This window comes from Podarcis tiliguerta (assembly GCF_965153285.1).
Source record: "Podarcis tiliguerta genome assembly, chromosome: 12".
Classification (NCBI taxonomy): Eukaryota; Metazoa; Chordata; class Lepidosauria; order Squamata; family Lacertidae; genus Podarcis; species Podarcis tiliguerta.
The window spans coordinates 58,959,758-58,987,161 of NC_139545.1; the positions used below are offsets into that span (position 1 = coordinate 58,959,758).

The 27,404-nt window shown below is 48.5% G+C and overlaps 3 protein-coding genes across 4 annotated transcripts in view; 1 reads left to right on the forward strand and 2 right to left on the reverse strand.

Moving 5' to 3' along the window:
* LOC310660914 (uncharacterized protein) overlaps positions 1-27,404 on the reverse strand; it is a 97,991-nt gene that overhangs the window by 34,044 nt on the left and 36,543 nt on the right. The window lies entirely within an intron of this gene.
* Positions 1,196-7,418, reverse strand: LOC310661192 (uncharacterized protein). The gene is made up of 7 exons (XM_083406880.1): positions 7,280-7,418; positions 5,727-5,971; positions 4,804-4,944; positions 3,483-3,536; positions 3,138-3,371; positions 2,536-2,646; positions 1,196-1,871 (listed from the first exon to the last, which is right to left on the reverse strand). Exons 2-7 carry the CDS (start codon positions 5,940-5,942, stop codon positions 1,785-1,787), a joined length of 843 nt encoding a protein of 280 aa, XP_083263006.1. The 5' UTR covers positions 5,943-5,971; positions 7,280-7,418; the 3' UTR covers positions 1,196-1,784.
* LOC310660862 (uncharacterized protein) lies at positions 12,777-25,221 on the forward strand. 2 transcript variants are annotated; one of them, XR_014503659.1, is made up of 7 exons: positions 12,777-12,945; positions 18,659-19,160; positions 19,296-19,377; positions 19,637-19,719; positions 20,382-20,508; positions 21,071-23,748; positions 23,938-25,221. XR_014503659.1 is itself a non-coding variant. In XM_083406278.1 (6 exons), the coding sequence occupies exons 2-6, from the start codon at positions 18,744-18,746 to the stop codon at positions 22,759-22,761; spliced, it is 2,400 nt and encodes a 799-aa protein (XP_083262404.1). In that variant the 5' UTR covers positions 12,777-12,945; positions 18,659-18,743; the 3' UTR covers positions 22,762-25,221. The 2 variants fall into 2 exon arrangements, 1 of the variants encoding a protein (XP_083262404.1); XM_083406278.1 differs by having other exon boundaries at positions 21,071-25,221.

A 27,404-nucleotide genomic window follows, 5' to 3' on the forward strand; every position in this document is an offset into this window, starting at 1 on the left:
GAACCTCACAGACGCTTCTGGTTACAGACTCCGCTAACCCAGAAATAGTAGCTCTGGTTAAGAACTTTGCTTCAGGATGAGAACAGAAATTGTGCTCCGGCGGTGCAGCAGCAGCGGGAGGCCCCATTAGCTAAAGTGGTACCTCAGGTTAAGAACCGTTTCAGGTTAAGAACAGACCTCCAGAACGAATTAACCCGGGGTACCACTGTACAAGAGAACTCCTTCCCTCTTGCCTTGAGGGGTGGACAAAGACCAGGGATTTGGAAGGCATCCAGGGTAACTGCTCTGGGAGGGGGGAGGCGTGTTCTGGGAAGGAGGAAGAGGTGGGAGAGCTGAGATCCATCATGGACTGAAGGCGTAGATAGGTGAATAAACCGCGTCTTCCATTCTCCAAAGGGACACAGACCCTGTGTGTGTGCCTGGGACCCCATGGGCTCTTGCCACCCCTCGGCAGAGAGAGGGGCAGGCACACTGCTTTTGTAACAACATAATAATTTAGGAGTCCATAAAGCCCTGGCAAGGAGGCAGCAGCAGCCAGGGGGTTGTTGGGGGGCTTCATCCCCACTCCAAGTCCTGCCAGGCAGTCCCTGGTGTGGACTGCCCCTGTCTGGGGGGGCTCCTCAGCCGATCCTCCCATGCAAGGCAAGAGGCTCCCTCAGTTCTCCACAAAGTGTGTGCCTCTGAGCACACACAGAGAACACCGGCCAGCCAGGAGCCTCCTCTTTCTCCTGATCCTTCTGGGCCAGAGGAGGAAAGAGAACCCGGAGCCCCATCCAGGCAGGCAAAGCAACAGAAAAACACACACCAGCCCCACCCAGAAGGAAGGCCAAAGGATGTGCCCTCTGGCACTGGCGCCACGTTGCATGTAAGAATGGACACAGAGGTGGCACTCCAAGGCATCCAGCCCTAGACTGCCTTCACCTCTGTCAGGAATTTGTCCAATCCTCTTTGAAAGCCATTGCAGTGGCAGCAAGCGCCACAGATGCTGTACTGCTGTTGTGCTCATGTCCTGCTTGCGCGTTTCCCACAATGGGCCCCTGTGTGGCCCCTGCTGGACTAGGTGGGCCCCCTTTGGCCTGATTCAGGAGGCTCTTCTCAGGCTCTTACGGCAGAGCCAGCAGCTGCGAAAAGAGCCACCCCTGGGCCAGGCATTCCTGGAAAAGGGACTGGAAGCAAATGAGCAAAACTCCCAGGAGAAGAGATAAATCTTTTTATTAGAGAATATATTGGTTACAAATCAAGCGGCAGGCAGAGAGGCAGCATCTGTCACCCCCTGGAAACCAGGGGCTTGTGGAAGAAGAAGAAGTTTGAACAAGTAATATCAAGAAGTGGCAAAGGACCAGGCGGGGAAGCCCTTTCGGTGGAAGGTCAGAAGCGGCAGCTCAGAGCCCAACTGCAGCCAGGATGGAGGGAAGGCATGAATGGCTCTGGATTTCTGCTGGAAACGGCAGAAGAGGACTCTGCCTGCCTGCCCCTCCCCTTGACTGGGGGGGGGGGGGCTTCCCCCTGCTTTGTGTTTTTCTAGCAGGTGACTTCTAGCCCCAATTCCGGAAGAGGCTGGAATGAGCAGATATGCAGAGAGAAACAAAGGGCAAGAAAGGGCAGCTGCGAGACAGCCAGAGTTTCAGCAGCTAGGTCCTGGGACCAGGTGGGGGCTCCAGGTGAGAAGGGCACCCCGCTCGCTCACCAGGACAAGGTCCCCCCACCCAGGCAAGCAAGGGGGCAAGAGGAAGGGGCAAGAGGAAGGGGCAAGAGGCAGGCATCGGCTCCTTCTGCCCCACGGCTCAGGCAGCGTTCTCCTCCTTGGCCGGCTCCTCATACGGAGGAGGCACTTCAGGGTCCTCAAGGGGGCTGTAGTTCTCACAGCAACCCTGGAAGGTGGGAGAAAGGGCAGTTTGAGGAAAAGACTGACACTGAGTGTTTTCATCTCTAAACTAACTCAAGTTGCTGTTTCGCTGCTTCCCAGCAGCTCTGCTAAACAAGTTGAAAGCATTTGCTGAGGTGCCTTCACACAAGTATCTACGTGCAGAGAAAGTGTGATGAGCGGGGACCTTTTAAGACCCTGGTCAGCTGTAGGTCGGCCATGGCAGAAGGGCCAGGTCATACACTGGACACATCCCAGTCGGGCGCCTGCAGTTCCTGATACCCCAAAGCTGCCCAGAAGCTGCAGCTGGTGCCAAGCGGAGCACAGCGGCTGGGAGCTGGGATGGAGAGCAGGAGCACCCCCACCTGCCCCTAGCCAGGCACAGGTTTTGAGAGCCCTAAACAATTTGGGGGACAGGGCTGAGTTGGAAGGGGCCGTGTGGGCCATCCAGTCGCCCCCCCCCCCCCGCAATGCAGGGATCACAGCTGAAGGATCCCTGGCAGGGCCCCCCCCCCCTGCTTAAAGACCTCCCAGGAAGGAGAGTCCTCCAACGCTTCCACTTTGGACCTCTCCCTACAATTGAGCACCAAGAGCGTCACAGATCAGGTCCTGTCTGTTTGGGCCCAGCACTCCTCTCTCCCACCCACTGCCCCCCCCCCCAGTGCAAGTACCAGGAAGGAGCAACAGAGCCGGCGGAGGCCGTTGCCCAGGCAGAAGACGGCGATCACCAGAGCCCCGATGCAAAGGACCAACAGCAGGATCCTGAGTCCAGCAGCAATTTTCTGGATGGGTGTGGGGAAGCAGAGAGACAAGTGAAACATGGCAACATTCCCCCCTCCCCACAACAGCAACTGCTCCCTTGGGGTCTGGTGGGGTGATGGCACCCCCACCCTCAGGGAGCAGCTCAAGACATACAAGAAGCCCCCACCCATTGCATGGATTGCAACCAAGGTCTGGAAACAGGAGATCCACCATGCCAGGAATCCAGTAGATTCTCCCCTCCTCACTTAAGTGTTCATGCTCCTCATGGCTACTTGGATGCACAGACTCACTGCCTTTTTATCCCACCTCCTCCTCTTCTTCTCCCCCTCCCCATTCAGTCCCCACAACAGCCCTGCGAGGAAGGGAGGAGAGGCAGAGGGAAGGCAGCGACTGGCCCAAGGTCACAACAGCGAGAGGGAAGACTTGAACCCTGCTCTCTCGCAGGTCCCAGTGTGGCACTCTGACCACTAAGCCACACTGTCTACCCCTCACCATGAGCCAGACAACTCACCCAGAGATTCTGGATCATGTCCTCACACTCCTGGACCCTGTCAGTGTCCTCAGGGATGGGGGCAGCAGCTGTCTCCCATGGCTGGTAATAGCGGTCCCTGTACTGGGCGTTCCTGCACAATTTCTCAGAGTAGTAGGAATCTAACTGGAGGTTGGGCAAGTCTGCCTCACCGACTGCCAGGGCCACGGAGCAGGCGACAACGCTGGCCAGGTGGGCAAAGGTGGCCAGGTGGACCTGGGAAGGGAGAGTGAGGCCCAGCCGTGAGGAAGGGGGCAGCAGCCCCAGGCCCAGCAGCCCCCTCCCCTGCCTGCAAATGGAAGAGCAGCCCTCACCCCGCTCACTTACCCAGCGGCCGCCACGTCTGTCACCCACAACGGAGAGCACACCGGCCACGAAGAGCTGGGGAGAAACACCAAGGTCAGGGGTCCACAGAGATGACCCCCGTGGTCCTTATTGGCTTAAATAGATTTCATATATGTATACAGTTTTATCCTATCAACATTTGATTGTTTTCTAGTCATTGCTTTTTCTCTGTTTTTAGCCATTCTCATTTTTAGCTGTGAGCAGCCTTGAGTCCCGCCAGGTGGGGATATAAATCAATTAATAATAATAATAATAATAATAATAATATCTCTAGGATTCTGCGATATCTCCACCGGCCCGAACCATCTGCTTCCTGCCCTTTCTTGCCAATGAGGAACTGGGAAGAATCAGGCATCCCCTCCTCTCTTCCCCAGCGACCGCCATTCAGAGGCCTTGAGGTTGCTCTCCGTCCAATGCCAGGTGTGCTCCTTCACCTGCAATGGCTCCGCAGCCCAGAATGACACCTCCCCCACTCCTCCATGGCCGCAAACACAACACCTGGCCTCTCACCTGAGCCTGGGGAAAGTGGGCTGGACCTGCTGCCTGGGCTGCTCAGGTAAAGGCAGCCCAAACTTCCAGGCAGGTGGAGTGAGTCCCCAATGAGGAAAGGCGGCAGCATTGGGGGCTTTTAAGTTTAGAGAAAAGTGGTAGTTTGAAGTGACGTGGTAGACGTTTATGAACATTTATGATGGCCTGGAGGAAGAGGACAGAGAAAAGGACTTGTCCCCCCTCTTGTGGCACCAGAACTCCTGGCCCTCCAAGGAAGCTTGGAAGATTCAGGACAGATCAAAGAAAATCCTTCAGGCAGAGTAGAGTTCAACGATGGAACTCCCTGCCACTGGAGGCAGCGACGGCCGCCAACTGGGATGGCCATAAAAGAGGACTGGTCTTCAGAACGGTGGAGGCAGAGCAGAGCCATCTCAGCTCATCGTCATCCATAGTCCTCTCCTCCTCAATGGATGTGTCCATCACCACTGAAAGCCATCCAAGATGGGGCCCATCGCTGCCTATTGAGGAAATGAGTTCCATAGTTTAACTTCACTTGCTGTGTGGAGAAAGACTTTCTTCGATCTGTCCTGAATCTTCCGACATTCAGCCTCCCTGGGTGCCCACTTCTCGCATTAGGAGGGAGAAAAGCTTCCTCTGTTCCCTTTCTCCAGGCTGTGCATCATTTGACAAAGTCCTGTCTCTCCCTCGATTTTCTCCAGGCAGGCTCTTTTAGGGCCAACAGATGCCTCCAAGGGGACCCTCCACCCCACCCCTCCAGAGGAGCAGCGCCTCCTCTCAGCCCCACAGGACTCACCACGCCCCCCGACCAGAAAGGAGCTCCATTCCAGAGTGGTCGGAATAGCCAATAGCCATAATAGTCAGCCCCATAATAGTCAGCAAGGGTCAGGACACATCCGATGGCGATGGTGAGCAGTCCAAGCAGGATCTGTGCCGCCTGCAAAGCAAGAGAGACGAGACTAGCTGAGGAATGAGGGACAGGGTCCAGCACATGCTCCGCCCCACAAGTCACCCCTGTCAGAGCAACTCAAGCCCCTCGCAGAGCTGCTAGGTCAGGAGGGGCTGTCTCTGGGCATGCACAGAGTTCCATGCAGCCAGCACTCAGGCACTCAAGGGACTAGGGCCCTGCGGGACTTGACATCTTTCCGCAGGGCCTGCAAGACAGAGCTGTTCCACCTGGCCTTTGATTTGGACTCAGTCTGACCCTTATGTTTCCCTCCCCTTATGATATTGATTTATCAGCTATTTTAAAATGAGGATGCATTTTTAATTGCATTTTAACCTGTATTTTAAATTGGTTTGTTTTTTCTCTCCCTCTCTTTCCCCCCTATTATGTTTTGCTGTGATTTTATTGGCATTAGCCGCCCTGAGCCCAGCTCTGGCCGGGAAGGGCGGGTATAAATACAATTTATTATTATTATCTCCAGCAGTGTGCATGTGTCCCACTCCCTCCAGCTCTGAAAATGCTCCCCAAGCCCCAGAGCTGCCTCCCTTCTGGCCTCAGGGCAGCAACTTCCTGCAAGAGAGGGATTTTGCTGATCTCCACTTGCAGACTTCCCACCTTCACTTCAGGCTCAGCTGCCCCCTTCCTGCATCACGGGGTGGGTGTGGGGGTGTGTGGACTATGTGGCCCTTGAGAGACCCTTCTCTCTTTCCTGCCCTTCCTCACAGCCTGGGGCCCCTCCCCTCCTTCCACCCCACCCCACACCTGGCCCTTACCCCCAGCACTTTCTGCTCCGCATTGCACCCAGCCTTTTTCGGAGGGGCAGAGGGGCCCCGGGGGGCCTTGGGGCGAGGCTTGGGGGTCTTCCTACAGGCTGCCAGGGCCTTGAGGAGGGAGCCGAGGGAGGACTCCTGGGTGATGTTGACGTGGATCACCGTCTTCTCTGCGCCCTCCACCCCGGACACATTCACGATGCTGCTGCTGCTGGCCATGATGCCTCCTCGGGACCCACAAGATGCACCTGGGGGGGGAGAGAAGAGAGACAATTGTGGGGGGGGGGGTCAGGGAGCAGAAGAGGGCAGGGTCTGCCTGGAGGGAGCCTGAAAGAGGAGAGAGAGGGGTCTCCCTCCCTCTCTCCTAACACAGTGAGGACATCCCAGGAAGCCAAATGTGGGAAGATTCAGGGCAAATCAAATAGAGTCCTTCTGTGCAATGAAACTGTGGAACTCCCTGCCACAGGAGGCAGAGATGGCCACCAACCTGGATGGCTTGAAAGAGGATTGGGCAAATTCATGAAGGAGGAGGGGGGAATAAGTAGTTGGGGTGGGGGCTATAAGCAAGGAGAATTTTGCAACACAAAGGTGATGGCGGGAAGGGGGCGCCTTGAACCAGAGAGAAAGGTGGAGACAAATCAGCTCCTGTAGGTTCGGCGATTTCTGCACTGCAAGGGGCTGGACTAGATGTCCCTTGGGGATCCCTTCCAGCTCTGCGCTTCTCTATTGCACCGAGCACTGTCAGGTCAGCCTGCTCCGTGGAGGGGGGAGGATTCGTGGAGCCAGGCCAGGGGGCCGTGCAGGCTGGGGGAGGTCCCCCTTCCGCCCACCTGAGGGAGAGGAGCGTCTTTAGGTGCTGGGTGGCCCCAGTCTGGAGGTGCGAAGAAAGCGGCGCTCAGCTTAAAATGTTGGGGGGCAGACCCATGAACGTAGCCACGATTTCTGCTGGAGGGCAGGCTTTATGGTAGGGGTGCAGAACCTCAGTTAGCTAAGTACAGTACAGTATTTTTATGGATTTACTTGATGGGGGGCAGCTGCCCCCCCGGCTACACCCATGGGCAGACCCCCCCCCCGCACTGCTCCCTTGGGGCTTAAATGGGGGCCGGGTGCGAGAGCTCTTCGGCTCCCCGGGTTCGATTCCTCTTGGCTCCCCGGGCGGAGACCTGGCCCCTGTCCAGAGAGCCCTAGCGACGGAAGGGCAGAGTCCAGACTGTGGAAAACCCCTTTCACTCAAGGAAGTTTTTACTTCCTGCAGCGAGGTGGCTTCGAAGCCGTTTGCAGCAGCCCCGGAACCCCCCCCCCCCCAAAACCCCAAACCCCTTGGTCAGGCACAGAGCTAGGGAGATGGAGGGGAGCCGCCTTCTCCGCCCGGTACCTTGAGGAGAGATTGCAGGCGTTCCACATCTTGGGGGGGGGGGGATAAGCCGCGCTCCCCAAATAACGGGAGTGAGACCCCTACGCAACTTTTTAAAAATGAAAATAAATGCCCCCCCCCCATATCAAACAAAGGGGCCAACTTCCAGCAAAGCGCCCCGCCCTGTCCAGTCCCCCCGCACCTCTTTGTCCGACGGCCTTTCCAGCTGGATGCGCGCAGTCGGGGCTGGTGCTGCTTTCGGGATGGCAGCCTTTGCGCACTGAGCGCAGCAAGGGGAGCGCAGCAGCGGGAGGAGAAAACGGACTTTGTCGCCTCCCCGGAAGCGCGCAAGGTTGCGCAACCGAGGAATTTCTGGAGCGAAGCTCGGACTTGCTCCGGGAAAGGAGTGCCTGCCTCGTCCCCTAAAACTAGGGGAGAGACCTGGAGGCGGAAGGGCCCCACCTGATGCCTCTTATGCGAAAACCCGGAGCAGGATCCGAGCTCTTCACCTGCGCTTCCCAGCACATGGGATCCAGAAGCATTGCTGCCTCCATGAATTGCAAGAACATAAGAACCACCTGCGGGATCAGGCCCAGAAGAGCCCTTGGCTCATGTTCTGTTCTGAGTGGCTCCTCGAGCTCGGCATCGTGTTCTCACAGTGGCCAGGCAGGATCCGAGCAACCAAACAACTCCCTCTTGTGCTTTCCAGCAGTTGCTAGTCAGAAATGTTATAAAAACATGAGGGGGCAGGCACATAAGTACAGGGACCTCATTTCCAAAAACCCTGCAAAACACAAACATGCTAAAGCCCGCTCTCCTGTTGAATGGTTTCTTTAAATATAAGGTTCATTATTGTTTCACAAGATGTGTATTTCTTTAAAGGCCAAATAACACGACCTAGTTTTACAGCTGCGAAGCAGAATAGCAGGTGTTGTTAAGTTGTGTTAATTAAGTTGTTGGGTATGGTATATAAAGAGCAGCATGTGGCTCTCTCAGTACCCTGCTGGATGGGTTGTGCTTACTGATATAATGTAATTTAGTGTAAAAGGAGTTTTTGTTTTTGTTATTAAACCAAGTGAAAGATACTTTTGCGTTTCTTTAAAGTGTGGTCTCCCCATCACGCCTTCTGCAGCCCAACTAATCTGCAAAATAACCAACACTCTCCCCCCCCCCAATATTTTATTTATTTGCCTAAATGGCCTCGGTCCAGTATATCTGAAGGAGCGTCTCCACCTCCATCGTTCTGCCCGGACACTGAGGTCCAGCTCCGAGGGCCTTCTGGCGGTTCCCTCACTGCGAGAGGCCAAGTTACAGGGAACCAGGCAGAGGGCCTTCTCGGTAGTGGCACCCGCCCTGTGGAACGCCCTCCCATCAGATGTCAAAGCGATAAACAACTACCTGATATTCAGAAGACATCTGAAGGCAGCCCTGTTCAGGGAAGTTTTTAATATGTGACATTTTAGTGTATTTTTCATCTTTGTTGGAAGCCGCCCAGAGTGGTTGCGGAAACCCAGCCAGATGAGCAGGGGTACAAATAATAAATTATTATTAATATTATTTCAAAACTGTAACTTCTTCTATTACTTTAAAAGATACAAACAGTATTGGACTTCCCTTCCTCTCCTTCCATGGCTCATTTTATACTCCACTCCCTCCCACATCTTAGTTTTCCAATCCTTTCTCTTCTACTCTTTATCTCCTGTTCTTACTTACACTGCTGAAGTTACTAGCAACCTGCTAGTTAATTGTTATAATTAATTGTTTATTATAGTTTTTCATGTAATATATATATATATATATATATATATATATTATCGTGTCCTCCTTAAACCTTTATTTCATCTTGTTTTCTTATTCTACTGGTCATTCCTGCGAATTCCACATATTCCAACATCTCAAGGTGCCACTCCTCCAAGAGATCGGAAGGAACCCCTTGGTCTTCTGCCAAGTTCTGTCTGTCCTTATTAGAGTTGCTAGCAAATCCTACAAAAGGAAATACTGTATTTTTCCATGTATAGGACTAGGTTTGCCCCCTAAAAAATAATATCTTATACACAGATACATATTCCCTCCATTTTCTTAAATATGAGTCCCCCAAAATAGGGGGCGTCTTGTACATGGGGCGTCTTATAGATGGAAGAATATTGAGTCTTGCAAGGAACCAGGGCTGGACTGCAGCACAACACTTACCCTGGCTTTAACCAAAAACAGAGGAAGAATGAGAAGTAAGACTCTAACCCTCCGAAAAGAAAACTTACAATGCAGGCAGCCAAAGGGTTTTCTGTGAGATGAAAGAGCCTAGTTCCTCCTGCCTTTCTGTTTCCAGTCAACAAATGAAGTCAGAACTGTGATTGACCCAGTGCAATTTGTCCACCAGGCTAGAGGGTGTGTGTGCTAAATTTTGGTCCTCAAGAGCTGCTCTCCTTCCCATTCTCATTTCTTTCCTGCTTCTGTCTCGTTTTCTAGCACTTGGAATCTCCAAAGTTCCAACCCAGACAGACTACTGGGGTGAGGTCTCCTCTTTTCTTTTGTTCTGTCGGAAGAAAAGTCTCCAGAAACACGCCCCCCCCCCCCACGCATCAGGATCAGACTCCATCTGGTTGATCTAAAGTAAAATCTAAACACCACCCTCATCAACAGTCCAACACTTTCATTGACAACGTAAGAGGGAAAATGACTCTTCCCCAGGCAATGTTGTCTGTTACCTGTTCACTCTGCTCTACCCTGTTTCCCCTTTTTCTGCTTTTGCTTACACCAATTCATGAACCAAGAACTCAGACACTGACCACTAATAATGAACCATATGTTGAAGGGATTATCGCAAACTTATTGTGCTATTTTTGTACAGATGACAAGAGAAGACTTGGTCTAGTTATTTGTAGCCTTTATTACTCCTATGATACTTGTTTATAAAACCCAATAAAAAGCCATTCCAAGAAGAAAGGAGAAAGACAAGAGACATACCCAGGCCCCGTCTGCACTGTATCTACAAAGCACAACAATCCCACTTTAGAGTCCTGGCTTCCTCCACAGAATCATGGGAACTGTTGTTTTAAAAGGTGCTGAGAGGCTAGAAGGCACCCCCAAGTTTAACAACCTGTCCTTTTTGCCACGGAACTCTGGGAATTATAGCTGGTGGGAGAGGGTCTCTCAGCATCTCTGAGCAGGGGAGGGGAGCTGCCTCTTTCACCCCCAACCCCACCCCACTTTGCTTCCTTCTCCACAGGGCCTCTCTGTACTTAACCTTGGATTCCTTGGATGGCGAGACCTCCAGTGGTTCTCAGCAGGGCTTTCTGTTCGTCTCAGAAGATCTAAGAAGTTGACCTGCCTGATGAATGAGGGGGGAGCCGCTAACTGAAGTGGACAATTCACTGGCATCTGGAGCGCTATGGGAAAATCTAGGTGCGAGACTGCTCAGTCCCCCAGCTCATCGGGCAGAGCCCGCGGGTCCCTGCGGAATAAAGGAAGGAGTCCAGCCACCAACCGGAGCAAATAGCTGAAGACCAAAGTTTATTGCGCAACAGAGTCAAAGAGGAATTTTTAACCCCAAAGACGGGGTGAGAAGGACTTTTAAAACTTTTCCACCATATCCCAGAATGCAGTTCGTACAGCATCATTGATACATCACTGACATGTCACAAAAGGGGAGGGGTAGACCGGGGTTACACTAGTTCAACCTTGGCAAACATGTCCAGACAAGTCCTTGGTATAAGATTAGCATAAGCAGACATGTCAGGGCAAGACCCAGGTACAGTGGTACCTTGGGATAAGTACTTAATTCGTTCCGGAGGTCCGTACTTAACCTGAAACTGTTCTTAACCTGAAGCACCACTTTAGCTAATGGGGCCTCCTGCTGCTGCCGCGCCACCGGAGCATGATTTCTGTTCTCATCCTGTAGCAAAGTTCTTAACCTGAAACACTATTTCTGGGTTAGCGGAGTCTGTAACCTGAAGCGTATGTAACCTGAAGCATATGTAACCCGAGGTACCACTGCATAAGGTTAGCATAGGCAAACACATCTGAAGTCCCACCACCCACAGTACAATAGACCTTCCTTTGCATGTCTGGACCCCTTGGCAGGTCTGGTGATGGAGTTAGGCTTCCCTTGGCCAACAATCAGCTCAGCAATTGTCATCTCTGGGAACTTCCTGGGGTAGGAGGTGTGTATACATGTCCTCAGGCTTGGGGAGGTGGCAGGGAAAAGAGTCGTTTTTCCAAGGGCAAAATAGTGTTGAAATGGAGGAAACTGGTGAAGGAGAACAGCATAAATGTATCCTTTCGACCTGACAGCTCAGGGAAGTTACATAGCTTTAACAATCATATAAAATCGATTGTTAAAGCTAGGTAACTTCCCTGAGCTGTCAGGTCGAAAGGATACATTTATGCTGTTACTGGAAAAGTCCGAGGGCTCCCTTGGACAAAAAGTAAAGACACCAACCAGAGTAAATTGGAGCAAATCAGCAGCCTGTAGGTTTGGCCTTTATTGAACTGTTGCAACAGGGTGCTCCCCTCACTCGCAGGAGAGAGGAAAGACCCAGAACAATGGTGTGCAAGACCTTATAAAAACTTTTGAAAATTCCCCTCCTCTAGGTCAACCCCACCCCCAGAAACATCATGCATACATTACAGAAAGGAGGGGTTGAGGGAGGAGTTGTGGTGGTAACCTGAGTGTCCTGTCACCTGGCTGGTTCCCTTCTCCCCCTCCCCATGAGTCATTTTCTGAAGACAAAAGGTAGTCGCAGTTTCCTGCCCCCTGAGGGAAATCTGATCATGCTGAATCCACTCCCATATGCAAGTTCTTTGTGATTTTTGATTGTCTTCTGTCTGGGACCATCAGGGTTGGCATAGCAACTGGGCAGGGCTCCCGTGGATGTGCTGGGATGGTGAAGGGATTATGGCACCCTGTATCAAACCTTCCCCATTCTGTAGTCTTTCCTTCATGGAGTAAAATAAAAGTGGAACAGTGCAAATCCGATGTATGGTTGATTTTCTATGAATTTATAACAGAAGTGTAGCGTATGTAGTGTGTGAGTGTGAGTGTGTGTGAAGTCTGTACAAACTGAATGATGGGGGGGGCTTCCTGCTACAATGCATAATTTTTGCAACATTTAACAACTTTAAAGATGTGCCCCATCCCCGTAATTTCCGTAACAGGAGGAACTCAGCATCAGAACAGATGCCCCGCAGAATCAGGCCCCACTCTGCTCCTTGCTCATCCCCCAAGCATGATCTGAACAAGCCTCCCACGCATCCTCTCTGGGACTCCCTTCTCCCCATTGCACCCCTAAGGGGGAAGAGAGAAGAGACTCCCCGGATCCCAGGAGGCGCCACCTAGGCAGCGCTTGGCTTGCAGAGAGAGAGACAAAAGCCAAGAGATTTTGCTCTGGAGGACCTGCCTCTCCCCCGCCTTTATTTCCTCTCCTCTCCTTTCTAGGAATCCAGCGCGGCTCCTTTTAACCCTTGCAAAGCCGAGACACCAAGCTCCCCGCCCCCCCTCTGCTCTTTCTTTCTTGAAAGCAGGAGCCCCGTGCACTGCGCACACCCAGAGAGCATTCATGGGGGGGGGCTCTTGGCTGGGAGCATTTCCCCCTGCGCTTCTTTTTGCTGGCCAAGGCAGGGAGCAGCTCAGATCCCAGACCAGAGGGGCCCCCAAAATAAAACCTCCCGGGCAGAGGGAGGGAGGGGTGAGCTCGGCTTTGCAAGGGTTACAAGGCACTGATCTGCTTTCCTAGAGAGGACAGGCAAGACAGGAGGGGCAGGTCCTCCATTGCAACAGCCCCCCCCCCCCCCGCTTCCTGCAAAGGGAGGCTGGTGGTTTTTGTCTGTCTGCGGAGCAATCCCTGCCTTCGTGGCGCATTCTGGGATCTGGTGAGTCTGGGGGAGAAGGGGGGGGGTCCCGGGACTGCAGGGTGGGGGTGCTTGGGGAGGGGGCTGCTCAGCTAATGTATGTGGGGGCCCCCAAGTCTGGGAGCAGAGGGTCCTGCCCTAGTCCTCCAGGAAAAGGCAGGGAGGGGACGTGTTGGCAGGAAGCCTGGCGCTGTAGTCTTCCTTAGGATCCCATGGCTGCCGCTTGCAACTTTGCGGGGGGGGGGTCTCTGCATGCAGAGAAGACTGATCAGGATCCGCCACAGGGACGAGCAGAGGCTGCAGCCGGACGGGGCCTGAAATATACGCCAAAGATCAAAGGAAAACCTGAGCTGTGCGATCCATCAATAAGGAAGGCGGAGAAGTGGAGGGCATGAAGCACAAATTCTTAGATCCCCTTTTTTTTGGGGGGGGGGTCTCTTAGCAGCCCTCAGCATCCTTAACTGGGAGACCCTCTCCCACCAGCTCCCTCTGACTGGGCTTTATTATTATTATTATTATTATTATTATTTATTCCCCGCTCATCTGGCTGGGCTTCCCCAGCCACTCTGGGCGCCTTCCAACAAAATATTAAAATACAGTAATGCATCAAACATTAAAAGCTTCCCTAAACAGGGCTGCCTTCAGATGTCTTTTAAAAGTCTGGTAGTAGTAGTTCTCTTTGACATCTGGTGGGAGGGCGTTCCACAGGGCGGGTGCCACCACCGAGAAGGCCCTCTGCCTGGTTCCCTATAATTCCCAGAGTTTCCTGGCAAACTTTATTAGGTTTTATGAACAGGGATCATCGGAAGAATAAAGGATAAGGAAAAACAAAAGACCAAGTCTTCTCTGCATCATAAAAATAGCATAATAATTGGGCAGGAATATCTGCAACGCATCGTTCATTATTATTGGGGTGTCTGAGTTCTCAGTTCATGAATTGGTTTAACCTAAAGCAGAAAAGGGGGGGAAAGCCAGAGCAGAGTTAACAGGTAACATTGAGCATCTTATAGCCAAAGGCCTGGCCAGGAGTCCTTGGGGTTGCGCTGAGGTCAAGTGTGAAAAATAGTCCTTTTCCCTCCAACTGAAATTGAAATACTTTATTGTCACTTCTACGACTTGTACACAGTGAGATTACGCAAGCACCCCCCACTCAGCTCTCTTGGTCTTAATTCCCCTCATTTACTGACACACCACACCCGAAAGTCAGTTGCCCTGTTGTTCTCTTTTCATTCAGCAGCCTAACAGCCCACGGATAGAAACTGTTCTTTACCCTGTTGGTGTGACTAATCTTGCTTCTATATCTTCTGCCCGAGGGCAGGAGAGCAAGAAAGTGCTGGCCAGGGTGTGAATCATCCCTGATAATTTTCCTCACTCCCCTGAGGCAATGTTCTTCCGTGTTGTCATCCAGCAGATTCATGGGACAGCCCATAATATCTTGTGCTGCATTCACCACCCTCTGTAGGCACTTCCTATCCGTTGATGTCAAACCAGCGTCCCACACCGTGATGCAGTAGGAAAGGACACTTTCTATTGTGGACCGGTAGAAGGAGATCATCAAATGTTGATTGACATCGTTCTTCTGCAATACTCTGCGGAGATGGAGTCTCTGTTGGGCTTTCTTAACCACCTAGGTTGTATTGATTTTCCCAGTAAGGTCTTCACTGAGATAAACTCCTAAGAGACTCTCTCCACACAGCGGGGCTAGTTCTCCTCTCTTCCTCTGAAAGTCCAACACCATCTCCTTTGTCTTGCTGATATTAAGGTGCAAGTTGTTCCCTAGGCACCATGGAGATATTTTTTGGACCTCCCCTCTAGACGCTGATTCGTCTCCACCTGTTATTAAACCCATTATGGTGGTGTCATCTGCAAACTTAATAATTGCAGTAGACGGGTCAGATGATACACAGTCGTATGTATACAGTGAATACAGGTAGGGACTTAGCACACATCCCTATGTTACCAATGAAACAATATCAGGTACAGTGGTGCCCCGCAAGACGAATGCCTCGCAAGACGGAAAACCCGCTAGACGAAAGGGTTTTCCGTTTTGGAGGTGCTTCGCAGGACGAATTTCTCTATGGGCTTGCTTTGCAAGACGAAAATGTCTTGCGATTCCTGGGGGGGTTTTTTCGCTCCCCACCCCCTTTTTTCTAAGGCACTAAGCTGCTAATAGCCTTTTAGCAGCTAATCTGCTAATCCCTTAAGCCTTTAATAGCCGCTACTAGCCGCTAATCCGCTAATGGGCTTGCTTCGCAAGATGAAAAAACCGCAAGACGTGGAGACTCGCGGAACGGATTCTTTTTGTCTTGCGAGGCACCACTGTAATTGGTCTATTGATGAACGTGGGTTCAAAGTGAAGATAGTAGTTTATGTTTAAATTCAAATTTACATCAACCAGGTGCAGCCCAATCCTGAAGGGGTGGGGATATTCCTGGGGAGGGTTTTTTCTCCTTTTCATGATGCTGTTTGTAAAGCTTAGTGATGCCAAAACCTGGAAGGGGAGTTACAGCAGTAGAAAAGGAGGCAGTTCTTCAGATTCTTGGGGACCTAAGTGAACCCCTGGGTTGAGCACCTCAAATTGGGCCCCCAAATGAACGGAACACCAAAAACAGGAATGAGATGTGTTTTCAAGGGTTGTTGAGGAGATTCAATGAGGAGGGGCAGATCCATGGAGGCCACCTTGAGCTCTGGAGGAAAAAGATTGGGGGGGGGGGAATGTCGTTAATAAAGAGAGGGAACCCAGCCGATAATGTGTTTGCTCCATTTTGGACCAGGTTGTAAGTTGTTGTAGCAGAACCCACCGCTAGCCACCCATTAATAACACAGCAGACTCACCCCGCTAACTGCCCCCCCATTAAATATAGCGGACGCACCGCTTGGCAGGCCAATTACATGAATTTCTGCAATTTACTACAGGCTACCTTGTGAGGATCTTGTGTGAGGGAAAACTTAGTTATTTAAAGACATAGGCAGGAGCTGAACGAACAAGAACCGTTTTATTTACAAAAGAAGAGGTCCCTGAAACAAATTTGGCGTCAGGAGGTGCATTCTTTCAAATAAAAGTTAGATTATTACTTAAACTAAATAGAAAGATGTCACTGTAGTACATGCACAGCTTTTCTTAAACTTCAGTTGCTAAAAGCTCACTTGTTGCACTTCAGTTGGAAGTTCAGGTTTCTACCACAGGAGGTAAAAGAATTAACTCGGTTTCTGTTCATTTACTTAGTTATGACCAGGGTTACACTTAAATACTTTTAATGCAGCACAGCTTCCTTCTCAGCCTAATACTTTGGTTCCTGAGCGAGGGGCATTTCCCTCTCCCCGTCCGCCTCTCTCTTAGCCATCCCACTCCTGAGGGATTTCCCACAGACCCAGGGGATCCCCTCAGCCCTTGTTCTTGGTTTGGGGATCTCCTTTTCCTAGCAGATCTCTCCCCAACTGACTGGAAGGAGACCCTGGTTTAGTCCGTCTTCCCACAGCTTCTCCCTCTCCTGCCTCCTCAGACTCAGCCCTCCAGATTAAATCCTGCCTCCATACTCTCCTCAGACCCTCCACTGGGTCGACTTCCTATCTAAGCTGCTGTGAGGCTCCTTCTCCTCTTGGATGAGAGCCAGTTCTCCCTCAGACAGAGCTTATAATAATAATAATAATAATAAAATCCCCACCTCCCCTCTTAGATCAAAGCCAGTTTTCCCTCAGACAGAACCTCTTCGAATAATAATAATAATAATAATAATAATAATAATAATAATCCCCTCTCAGATCAGGCCCTGCCCAACTCTTTCCCTCAGAAAGGGCTCCTTGGATTTTCCCTCCAAAAGGGCTGGCAGCCAATCAGAGAGAGAGAGAGAGAGAGAGAGAGAGAGAAGTTCCCGTCCTCTGGCGGAATCTCTGAGGCGCTGCCTCCCCCCAAGTGTCCCTCAGGGTTGCCTTCAAGGGCGGCTTCCCCACACGGAGGGTCTTGCAATGCCCCACCGGATCCCGAGTGGGGAGCCCCATGTCCTCGTCCCCTCAGCCCCCAAGGGATGGTGGCTGGCAAAGGAGCCTGAGCTGGAAATGGGCCCTGCTCCGTCACTGAGGCCACCTGAGCCTCCAGGGCCCGTGTGGGATGCAGGAGAACACCCAGGAATATATGGCTGGGGGTGGGAATATGCTATGTAACAGTATTATTATTAATATTGTTAATGATTACCTGTGCTTGACCCTAAGTTCCCAGGAGAGTATACACCAGGCACAGGCAAACTCGGCCCTCCAGATGTTTTGGGACTACAACTCCCATCATCCCTGACCACGGGTCCTGTTAGCTAGGGATGATGGGAGTTGTAGTCCCAAAACATCTGGAGAGCCGAGTTTGCTTATGCCTGGTATACACAGTTTAAAACCACTTGCAATCACAGAAAGAAGATTACTCCTAATTAACTTCGTTTTTAAGTGGTGTCCTTTGACCCGGCACACTTGGCCCTCAGGAAAACAACAATAATTTTATTATTTATACCCTGCCCATTTGGGGGTACCCCACCCCATTACCATGTCTTTAGAGTGTTGCAGATTCCAAGTGCTAGAAAACAAGAGAGAAGCAGGAAAGAAGTTGTCCCCAAAGTGGGGGTGGGAGGGAGAGCAACTTTTGAGGATCCCAGGGTTAGGACCCCCACTCTAGATTAGTATCCAAATGACACTCCATAGTCGATCAATTCATATGTCAGTCACACTTTTGACTTCACTCTTTGACTGAAAATACAGAAAGGCAGGGACAACCAGGCTGCTTCATCTCACAGAAATCCCTTTAGTTGCCTGCATATTTTGCATGGTCACTTCCTTTCCAGGAGGGCTGGAGGATTATTTATTTATTTATTCAGATTTTTAAAAATTACAAACAATTATCAACCAACCAACATAAAAAGAGAATTCCAAAGGATCTCCTGAACTTCCCTCCTCCCCTTGGTGGGACCTTATATTAATCTTTTCCTCCTGCATCTTGTCTAGTAATCCAAATCTTTTAAATCTGTTATAGCCGAAATTCAACCTTAAGCCAGAAGTGTTATTCTAATCCTACTAATAATTGTAGTTGTTTACAATGGTTGTTAAGGTAAATTATATATTTTCCCCATTCCTTATTAAAATTTTGGTCTTCCTGGTTTCTGATTCTTCCAGTCATTTTTGCCAATTCGGCAAAGTCCATCCACTTCATCTTCCATTCTTCTCTGGTATGAAGAAGAATAAGACTCTGTCTTCTTTCCATCTCTGGGCTAATAACATCCGAGCAGCAGTGGTCACATACATAGTCTTTTCTGATCTGTTGGAATTTCAGCACTTAGAATTCCTAAAAGAAAAGCTTCGGGTTTTCTAGAAAAGGTTATTTTAAACATTTCCCCCCAGTGCACTCTTAGGAAAGCTGTATGTACTTTAACCTTCTTGTACCACAAAAATGCATGCCAACCTTATCTATTGTCATGAACTTCGAGATCTAAAATGAGTTTTTAAATAATATACATTCCCTTAGCCAGCATAAACAGGATGCTTCATACTCTATTCTTAAATCCGGCAGGGAGAATCCACCTCTATCTTTAGAATGTATCAAAGGAGGGGTTCCTTTGTTTAAGAAAGCTCAGACTCTGGGCTGTGGTAGAATCCAGGCCTGGTTTCTAGTAAGACTCATCCATACTTGCTCAGGGAAACTTTTTATTCTCCTGACTGTGTATTAGTCTTCTAACAAAACAATGTATTTGCTTTGTAGGATTTGCTAGCACCTCTCATTAGGACAAACAGAACTGGGCAGAAGACTAATCTTCTGATCTCTTGGAGGCTTCCTGAGAGCCCAGATGGATGAGCAAGACTCAGCTGGCCCTGAAGCAGGAAGAGGCCATGCCATTGCAACTGAGAGCAGTGGGGGATTATGGGAAATCTCCGTTCAAAAGATCCTGGGTGAGGAGGACACCCTCCACTCAGATGCGCAGAGCCAGCGGTTCAGGCAGTTCTGCTACCAGGAGGCAGAAGGACCCCGAGAGGTTTGCAGCCGACTCTACCGCCTTTTCCGTCAGTGGCTGAAGCCAGAAAGGCATACAAAAGCTCAGATGCTGGACCTGGTGATCTTGGAGCAGTTCCTGGCTGTCCTTCCACCAGAGATGGAGAGCTGGGTGAGGGAATGTGGAGCAGAGACCAGTTCCCAGGCGGTGGCCCTGGCCGAAGGATTCCTCCTGAGTCAGGCAGAGGAGAGGAAGCAGGCAGAGAGAAAGCAGGTGAGAGAGACTTTGCTCAGGATACCCTCAAGAGGCTCTGAATGATATGGGAGATCCATTTATTTTTTTGTCTCTGCCACTCCTTTTCTAATCTTTCCCCTCAATCTCTGTTTTGAATCCGTGTTGCTATATCAGGGAACGGTGATCTTTGCAGAAATTGACCCTGATTCCTCTGAGGTAGAGAGGACTGCATTGGACACCAGAGAGACACCCCTGGGTGAGATGGAGTTTTTTCTCTGTTTGGTCTCATTCTTTGCAATCTGTGGGTTCTTTTCATGTTTTTGAGGATATTTGGGGTCAAGAGCCTAAAGGAGGGGATATGTATTTTTGCACAACTAAAATACGAAATGGGTACCAACATCAAAATGCACTCAGCTGGTGGCACTTTTTTGAAGGCCCATCTGTAGTTAGAGATGCGCTGCTTCACCTCTGAGAGCACACACCCGTGGCTTCCTACTTACCTTTATCTCTCACAGGTGACAGAAGGATGCTGGCAAGACCTGCTTACCTATCTTTTCATGTTGGCAAAGGAGTAGCAGCCGCTGTGGAACCAGATCAGGTAGGAAGAAGGAGCATTGTGGGGAAAGAGGCTGAGGGGCAGGGCATACAGGGTGCCTCTGGGCCAGGATGAACCTCACTCCTCTTGGCTTCTGTCAGAGCTGCCATTAACAAAGGCTGAACATGCCATTCAAGGAGGTTTATGTGCTGAGAATAATGAACAGCTGTCTCACCTTAATTTGCCTTCTGAGTGCTTGTAGTATCATTTACCACTGGTTGCTATTTTATTTATATATTGATTGTTGAATATGAAAATAGTAGTTAAACCATACAAAACGGTTGCCAGGAGTCACCTAAACAGCCTCATCAGTTGCACAATGGGGCTTCCTCCCCCCTCTCCTCCTGCTCTCCGTGCCCCCATGCGCCCCTTGAAGCTTTGGTACATCAGGAGGGTCCCCAACACAGAACTGCACATGGGGAGGGAAGAGAGAGAAATGCTTGCAGAGACAAAATGTTTTGTAGAACACAGTGTGACGTTCCATCCATTTAAAAATAGATTAATAGCCATCATTAAAATACAAAGTAATAGAATGACCTTAAGACATTAAAAGAAGCATCCATAATTAAAATGTGCAGGGGGGAAAAATCCGTTAAAATAAGAAAGAAATGTGTAGTGGATAATCTGTATGTTTTCTAAGAAGAGAAACTTTCTTTTTCTTTTAGGGTCCAGTGTGCTTTGAAGATGTAGCTGTTCATTTCACAGATGAGGAATGGGCATTGCTGCATCCTGACCAGAGAGCTCTGCATAAGGAAGTCATGGGGGAGAATCGTGAGATCATGGACTCACTTGGTAAGGCTCCCTGTTGCGTCACAATATCTGTTTTGAAAATCAATACATATCTCTATGTGCTGAACCTCCTATATTTTGATGGGGCTCAATATTGCCACCAACAGCATCTAGGACTCTGACACCTCTACAGCTCCCCTTGAATGCACATTACAGCTATCTACTGTTTAGTCCGCAAATCTTTTTCTCCCAGTTATGCCCTTTTAAACCATAATCAGGTTGGTCTTAAATGCCTGGTCCTTTTTATAGGCTTCAGAATTATTAGGGAAGTCGAAGTAGCTCCCTGGCAGGTTTTTTCGTTTTTGCTTGTGTCGGCTTTTGGTTGATCAAAGAATCCATGATGTGGCCAAACAAAATCCATCCTAGAAAAGAGCCAGGCTTTTTGAATCTCAGGTTCCCATAAAAATCCCTGTTAGTGCCAGTAAACTAAGGCAGTGAACCCTGTAAGATCTCACATATAACTCCATTCTGTACTTAATCTATCACATGTGTTTATGAGCAATGTTCAATAATTTGGGGCTCCATTTCTTGCCGAGGCCCTAATCCATTTCTCTCTTTGTTACAGGTAATGATGACTTGGAAATTAAGAACGAGGGAGACCATGACATCATCCACACAGTGGAAAAGACATATCAATATTCAGAATTTGGACAGAGCTACAGTCAGAGTTCCCATTCCACTTCCCATCAAATAAATTCCCATCAAATAAATCCCATTTGGAAGAAACTGTATCAGTGCTTGGAATGTGGAAAGAACTTTACTTGGAAGAAAAGTCTCACGTCTCATCAAAGAATTCATACAGGGGAGAAACTATATTACTGCTTGGAATGTGGAAAGACCTTCAGCGAGAGGGACAAGCTCACGGCCCATCAAAGAATTCATACAACAGAGAAACAATATCAGTGTTTGGAATGTGGAAAAAGCTTCAGTGAGAGGGCCAATCTCATTTCCCATCAAAGAATTCATACAGGGGAGAGACCATATCAGTGTTTGGAATGTGGGAAGAGCTTCAGCCAGAGCACTCATCTCACTTGCCATCAAAGAATCCACACTGGGGAGAAGCCATATCAGTGCTTGGAATGTGGAAAAAGCTTCACCTGGAAGAAAAGTCTCACTTCCCATCAAAGTATTCATACAGGGGAGAAGCCATATCCGTGCTTGGAATGTGGAAAAAGCTTCAGTGAGATGGGCAAGCTCACGGCCCATCGAAGAATTCACAGTGGGGAAAAGGCATATCAGTGCTTGGAATGTGGAAAGAGCTTCAATAAAAGCGCCAATCTCACATCCCATCAAAGAATTCATACAGGGGAGAAACCATATCAGTGCTTGGACTGTGGAAAGAGGTTCAGCCAGAGTGCCAATCTCACAACCCATGAAAGAATTCATACAGGGGAAAAACCCTACAAGTGCTTGGAATGTGGAAAAAACTTCAGAGAGAGGGGCAATCTCACATCCCATCAAAGAATTCACAGTGGAGAGAAACCATATCAGTGCTTGGAGTGTGGAAAGAGTTTCAGTAAGAGTGCCTATCTCACATCCCATCAAAGAATTCATACGGGGGAGAAACCCTACCAGTGCCTGGAATGTGGAAAGTGCTTCACCTGGAAAGAAAGTCTCACTTCCCATGAAATGATCCATACAGGGGAGAAACCCTATCAGTGTTTGGAATGTGGAAAGAGCTTCAATAAGAGCACCTATCTCACATCCCATCAAATAATTCATACGGGGGAGAAGCCATATCAGTGCTTGGAATGTGGAAAGACCTTCAGTCGGAGCACCAATCTCACGGCTCATCAAAGAATTCATACAGGGGAGAAACCATATCACTGCATGGAATGTGGAAAGAGCTTTACCTGGAAAGAAAGTCTCATTTCCCATCAAATAATTCATAAAGGCGAGAAACCATTTCAGTGTATGGAATGTGGAAAGAGTTTTAGTGAGAGTGTCCATCTCACCGCCCATCAAATAACTCATACAAGGGAGAAACCCTATCAGTGCATGGAATGCGGAAAGAGCTTCTGTAAGAGGGCCAATCTTACTTCCCATCAGAGAATCCACACTGGGGAGAAACCCTATCAGTGCTTGGAATGTGGAAAGAGGTTTAATACAAGCACAAACTTCCGACGACATCAAAGTATTCACCGTGGGGAGAAACCATATCAATGCTTGGAATGTGGAAAGAGCTTCAGCCAGAGCACCCATCTCACTTCCCATCATAGAACTCACAGAAGAGAGGAACAATATCATTTCTCGTAATGTTGAAAGAGCTTCAGTCAGAACATCAATCTCATGACCAATAAAATAATTCATACAGGGGAGAAACCATACCAATGCTTCTAATGTGCTAAAAACTTCAGTCAGAGAATCCATCATACTTCCCATGAAAGATCTTCCAGAGGAGAGAATCATAAAATTGTAGCGATTGATCAACCCTGAGGTTCATTTACCCCAATCCCCTCAAGGCTGGAATCTCAGCTAAAGTATCTCAGACAGATGGCCACCCAATCCTTCTGTGGGAATTCCCTTCCATTGCTGAATAGCTATTATGGTATTGTCTAAGTTCTTGTCTGATGTTTAGTTGGAATCTCCTTTATTGTTACTTTAATCCATGTCTTCAGGTCCTTCTCCTGGAGCAAGAGAACACAAGTTTTCTCCATCTTCCATGTGACCGCCCTTTTGATCTTAGAAGATGGCTATCGTATCTCTCTCGGGTTCCATTTGTATGTAAAGTTGTATGCACCTGTATCAAAGTAATTCATAATAATAAGTATAGTATAATAGAAGATTTAAGGTACTGTTAGCTAGGAAGGTGGGGCAGAGTGAGTTTGGAATGCTGGGGTGAGAGGTGATTGGCTGAGTTTCAAAGGAGGTTTGAATAAATACAGTGTCTGAAAAGTAGTCATAAACAATGAATGAAATATTAAAAATACACAATTAAGCTCAACAATTTCCACAACAATTGCAACAAGATCTAAAATAAATATACAGGAGGGGGAAAACGCAACAGCCTCCCCACCCCGAAATCCCTACGCCCCAGAGCCTGTTCAGCAGGCTCAGCCTTTGCAGCTGGAGTCAGTCTATCAGTTTGGGCCCTCCCAGGCCAGGTGGAAAAAGGCCTGCAAGGCTGAGAGATGGCCAAGATGGTCTCTGGCCTCTTCAGTAGAGACGGTTGGACGGTGGAGTGGAGGGGGAGAGTCGTGGTTTTTGTGAAGCAACTTTGGTTAAATTAGGAATAGAGGAACAGCATTATAATAATACCTGTTGTTACAGTTGTAATAAAGTGACAAAAATGGAAATGGGGACGTTTGAAAGCATTCGTTTATGTACACAAATTTTCATTGAAACCTTTATTTTTTAAAAAGTCAGTTGCCTTCCACCACACATCTCATCCTTTGCTACATTAGAGCTGAAGTGTTCTGGTAAGAGTGGCAGAGGAGAAAGGCAGGTGTTTGGTGAAAGACCCAGCTCACAGCGGTGCATCTTTTACCAATGTGGATTTCAAGGGTTTATTTTAGTGTTTCTTGTCATGGGCCCAGTCCTGTGGAACATCCTGCCACTAGAGGTTCCGTAGGGTCCTGCTGTGCCAACTTTTAACAGCCTACTTTTTTTCTTTCTATTCCATTAAGAGTACGTACACCCCTTCAAGGATCTATTGATGCGTGTTTTAAAATTTTATTAACTTGTTTTTAATTAACTTGCTTTTAATTTTAATTTTTATGATATCAATTGGTTTTATGTTCTTATATTGCTCTAAACTGCTGTAGTATATTTTGATGATACAGCTGTCTATAAATACTTAAATGAACAATCCTGTAAGGTAGTTTAGGCTGAGAGACAGTGGCTGGATGGCCCTGAGCTTCGTAGCTGAGCAATAGTCTCTTACCTCCCAGTCCTCTTAATATGACCTGTAATCCCATCATCTTTAAAATAAATGAATAAATAGAAATGATGGCTTTTGCTGCAAAGTGGACAGTTAGTTGCAAGGGTAACTTTTTGCATTGTCCACCGTCACATATGAAAACCAGACGACAGTCTTCCAAACAATGAAATCAAAATAAAGTCTTTCAGAAGTTCATGAAAAGATGGCGCCTTGCCCCAAAGACTGTCCATGATGTTGGGTTCTGCAACTTCCAGAGAGGAATCTGGCACAGTCCATGTGCTCCTGGACTAGGGCACCCACCTTCTAACCTGGAATTAAACAACTGGTCACAGAAATCATATCACACCCTTTAACCTGCTTAGCTATTGGCTGTCCTGTTCCTTAGGTCAAGAAATCTGAAGCTGCGGAACCTTGAGACTTTGTACACACCTTTCATTTAAAGCACATTTCCCCTGGCACACACAATCCACACCTGAATTTATTTTGAATTGTTGGGTTGTTTTTTTAAAAAATGTTCCTTTAGTGCATTGTGACTTTTGGGGGTTTCTATATAGATGGATAGACTAGAGATACTTTGGTGTCAAAGCAGAGTATATTAAGATTTAATGTTACAGTAGAAATGTTCCATTTCATATATGGTAAAGTATCCTAAAATTTGTTTGCCTAGTGAATTCATGGGAGGGGGAATCATTTGCACTATTCTATGAATCTGTTTGCACGGGTTTAATGTTGTTTGGAGACAATAACTCTCAGTACTTTCATATTATCTATGTGTTTGTTGTGTGTTCAGCACACATAATTGCAAATGAGACTAAATAAAATGCTTCCTAGGAAAATCCCTTGGACTGCTGCTGTAGTGTTTCAAAGTGGCTTCATTTATTGCAGAAAAATTACACCATAGTTGGCTCATTAATCTGAACCCCGACGAACCCTGCTGCTTTCTCCCAATTTCTTAGGTAGAAATAACTGATAATGAAAATGAAGAAAAGAGGCACACCCTTTCCCCCAAACATTTAGAATCTAGTGAGCATCATGGAGAATTTCAGCACTTAGTCATGCGCCTGCAAGCGTGGCTGTCTATAAAAAGTGCAAATGTTGATGTAGAAAAGTAGATGTTCACATACTGCCATGAATTAAAAATTAATCCTCTTAAATATAAAAGGTATGTATTACAGTGCTAAAGTGGCTCAAGAAAGTAATTGCTGTGGCAGCTGACATTTTAGAGAGCAGAATGCCACTATGCTAACTAACCTGGAAAGCTGTTGTGCTATCTCTGTAGGGATAAGCCTGGGGTCAAACATTGTGCATGACAAGCAGATGCTCTACTACTGTGCTGTGGTGATTCCCCATATTTGGTGCTGCCACCTGATTAATGAAATCTTGGGCAAGGCATCACTTGTCTCTTTAATGATGTGTTCTATATTGCAAACTGCCCTTTGGTCTCGATGAATGGCAGTATCTCAAGGGCATAAGCCTGGGCAGTGTGTATGGAGGTCCTGGGCTGCCCAGATGACAAGACCCCCCCCCCTTGGCCTCGCTGGTGTGGTCCAAAGGAATCAGAACAATATGCTTGGCACCTGCTTGGCTGCTGGAAGGAGACACACAAGACACCGTAGGGACTCCAGATTTGACAGCGTTTACTCCTTAGCCTTTTCTTCTCCCAAAGGTATCCCACAGGGCTACAGATTGTTCCTCAGGATTTACTCCCCAAGCCTTTCTCACAAATGAGTGCAGCTGCAAGGCAGCAGAAGTTTAGCACCAGAGTTTTCCTTCTAGATGGACTACCTTCCCAGGTTGAAAAGCCCCACCTGCTCCTCATTTCCTTGTACCGTACATGCAGAAACCACCTTCTTGACTGTTGGACACGCTATTGGTCTTGACTGCTCAATCCAGCTGAGCCCGTCTTCACATGCAGAAGATAGGTAAGTCCCTAAGTCACCAAGGGCTTAAGACCCATCAGCTACCCTCACCTGGTTTAGCAGACCCAAGATGTGGCCACATTTGCATACCAAAAGCTTCTAGGAGCCACAAAGGAGAGCTGAGTGCAGGGTGTGGACCAACGGTGGATGAATAATAACTAAAAGTCAATTCAATTAGCAATTAAGCATTTCTGAAAGGGGAAGGGGCATAGGTTTGTGTTTCCTTTTAGATAATGCATAAAAACAAAGTATTAGTCATTATCAGAGTATGATTCATTGCTTTTGAAGTGAGATTAGCAGCTACCAAGTGCCGTTCTTTCCACAGGGATGTGACACGGTGGCCGGGGTCTGCCTCAGTGGGCAGTTATGCCACTGCACTGCGCACTCCCTGCAGCTTCTGGGACAAGCTCAAGGGCAGCCCCACACAGAGCACAAGTCACCAGCCTTTGGAGTTTAGACCACCGAGGGAAACGCTTGGTGTTTATTATCCCCAGTTTTAAAAGCCAAGAGTGTGTTTGCATCTTGGAACAAAATTATACTAGAAAAAACAAACTGCCTCATAATATTAGTTACAGGTAGGTCTGCCGTAGTCGAAACAAAATAAAAATAAAATTCCTTCCAGCAGCACCTTAGAGACCAACTAAGTTTGTTATTGGTATGAACTTTCGTGTGCAGGTATCTGAAGAAGTGTGCATGCACACGAAAGCTCATACCAATAACAAACTTAGTTGGTCTCTAAGGTGTTATTGGAAGGATTTTTTAAAAATTTTGCCTCATAATATGTTATCGTCATACTGAGCTGCTAAAGATTTTGTGGTCCGTTGTGTTCTAGATGCTGCCTTCATGTTCACTGAGCTCAGTGTCAAAACAGTGAGTATTCACAATTAACCGCCCCTGTTTTTGCAGGGCAGCGGCTGAAGAAGGAGCCAAAAGGGGTTTCTTGTGTGTGTGATTCTTGTGGCTGATTAGCTGCTTTCCCTGGTCAAAGGTCAGAGGGGGCAGGGTTTCTGTTGAGGCAGGTGATTAGCTGTGGGAGGAGCTTATCAGTGTTTGCAGGGCAGCGGTGCGCGCCTATCGGCGCGCGCAGTTTGAACCACCTT

Excerpts from the sequence above, each read along its gene's own strand:
- LOC310661192 (XM_083406880.1), bottom strand. The coding sequence starts at position 5,942 with ATGGCCAGCAGCAGCAGCATCGTGAATGTGTCCGGGGTGGAGGGCGCA. Across the intron at positions 4,945-5,726 it reads CGGAGCAGAAAGTGCTGGGG|GCGGCACAGATCCTGCTTGG; the intron begins GTAAGGGCCAGG and ends CTTGCTTTGCAG. Across the intron at positions 1,872-2,535 it reads GGCTCTGTTGCTCCTTCCTG|GGTTGCTGTGAGAACTACAG; the intron begins GTACTTGCACTG and ends CCCACCTTCCAG.
- LOC310660862 (XM_083406278.1), top strand. The coding sequence starts at position 18,744 with ATGGATGAGCAAGACTCAGCTGGCCCTGAAGCAGGAAGAGGCCATGCC. Across the intron at positions 19,720-20,381 it reads CCGCTGTGGAACCAGATCAG|GGTCCAGTGTGCTTTGAAGA; the intron begins GTAGGAAGAAGG and ends TTTTTCTTTTAG. Across the intron at positions 20,509-21,070 it reads TGAGATCATGGACTCACTTG|GTAATGATGACTTGGAAATT; the intron begins GTAAGGCTCCCT and ends TCTTTGTTACAG.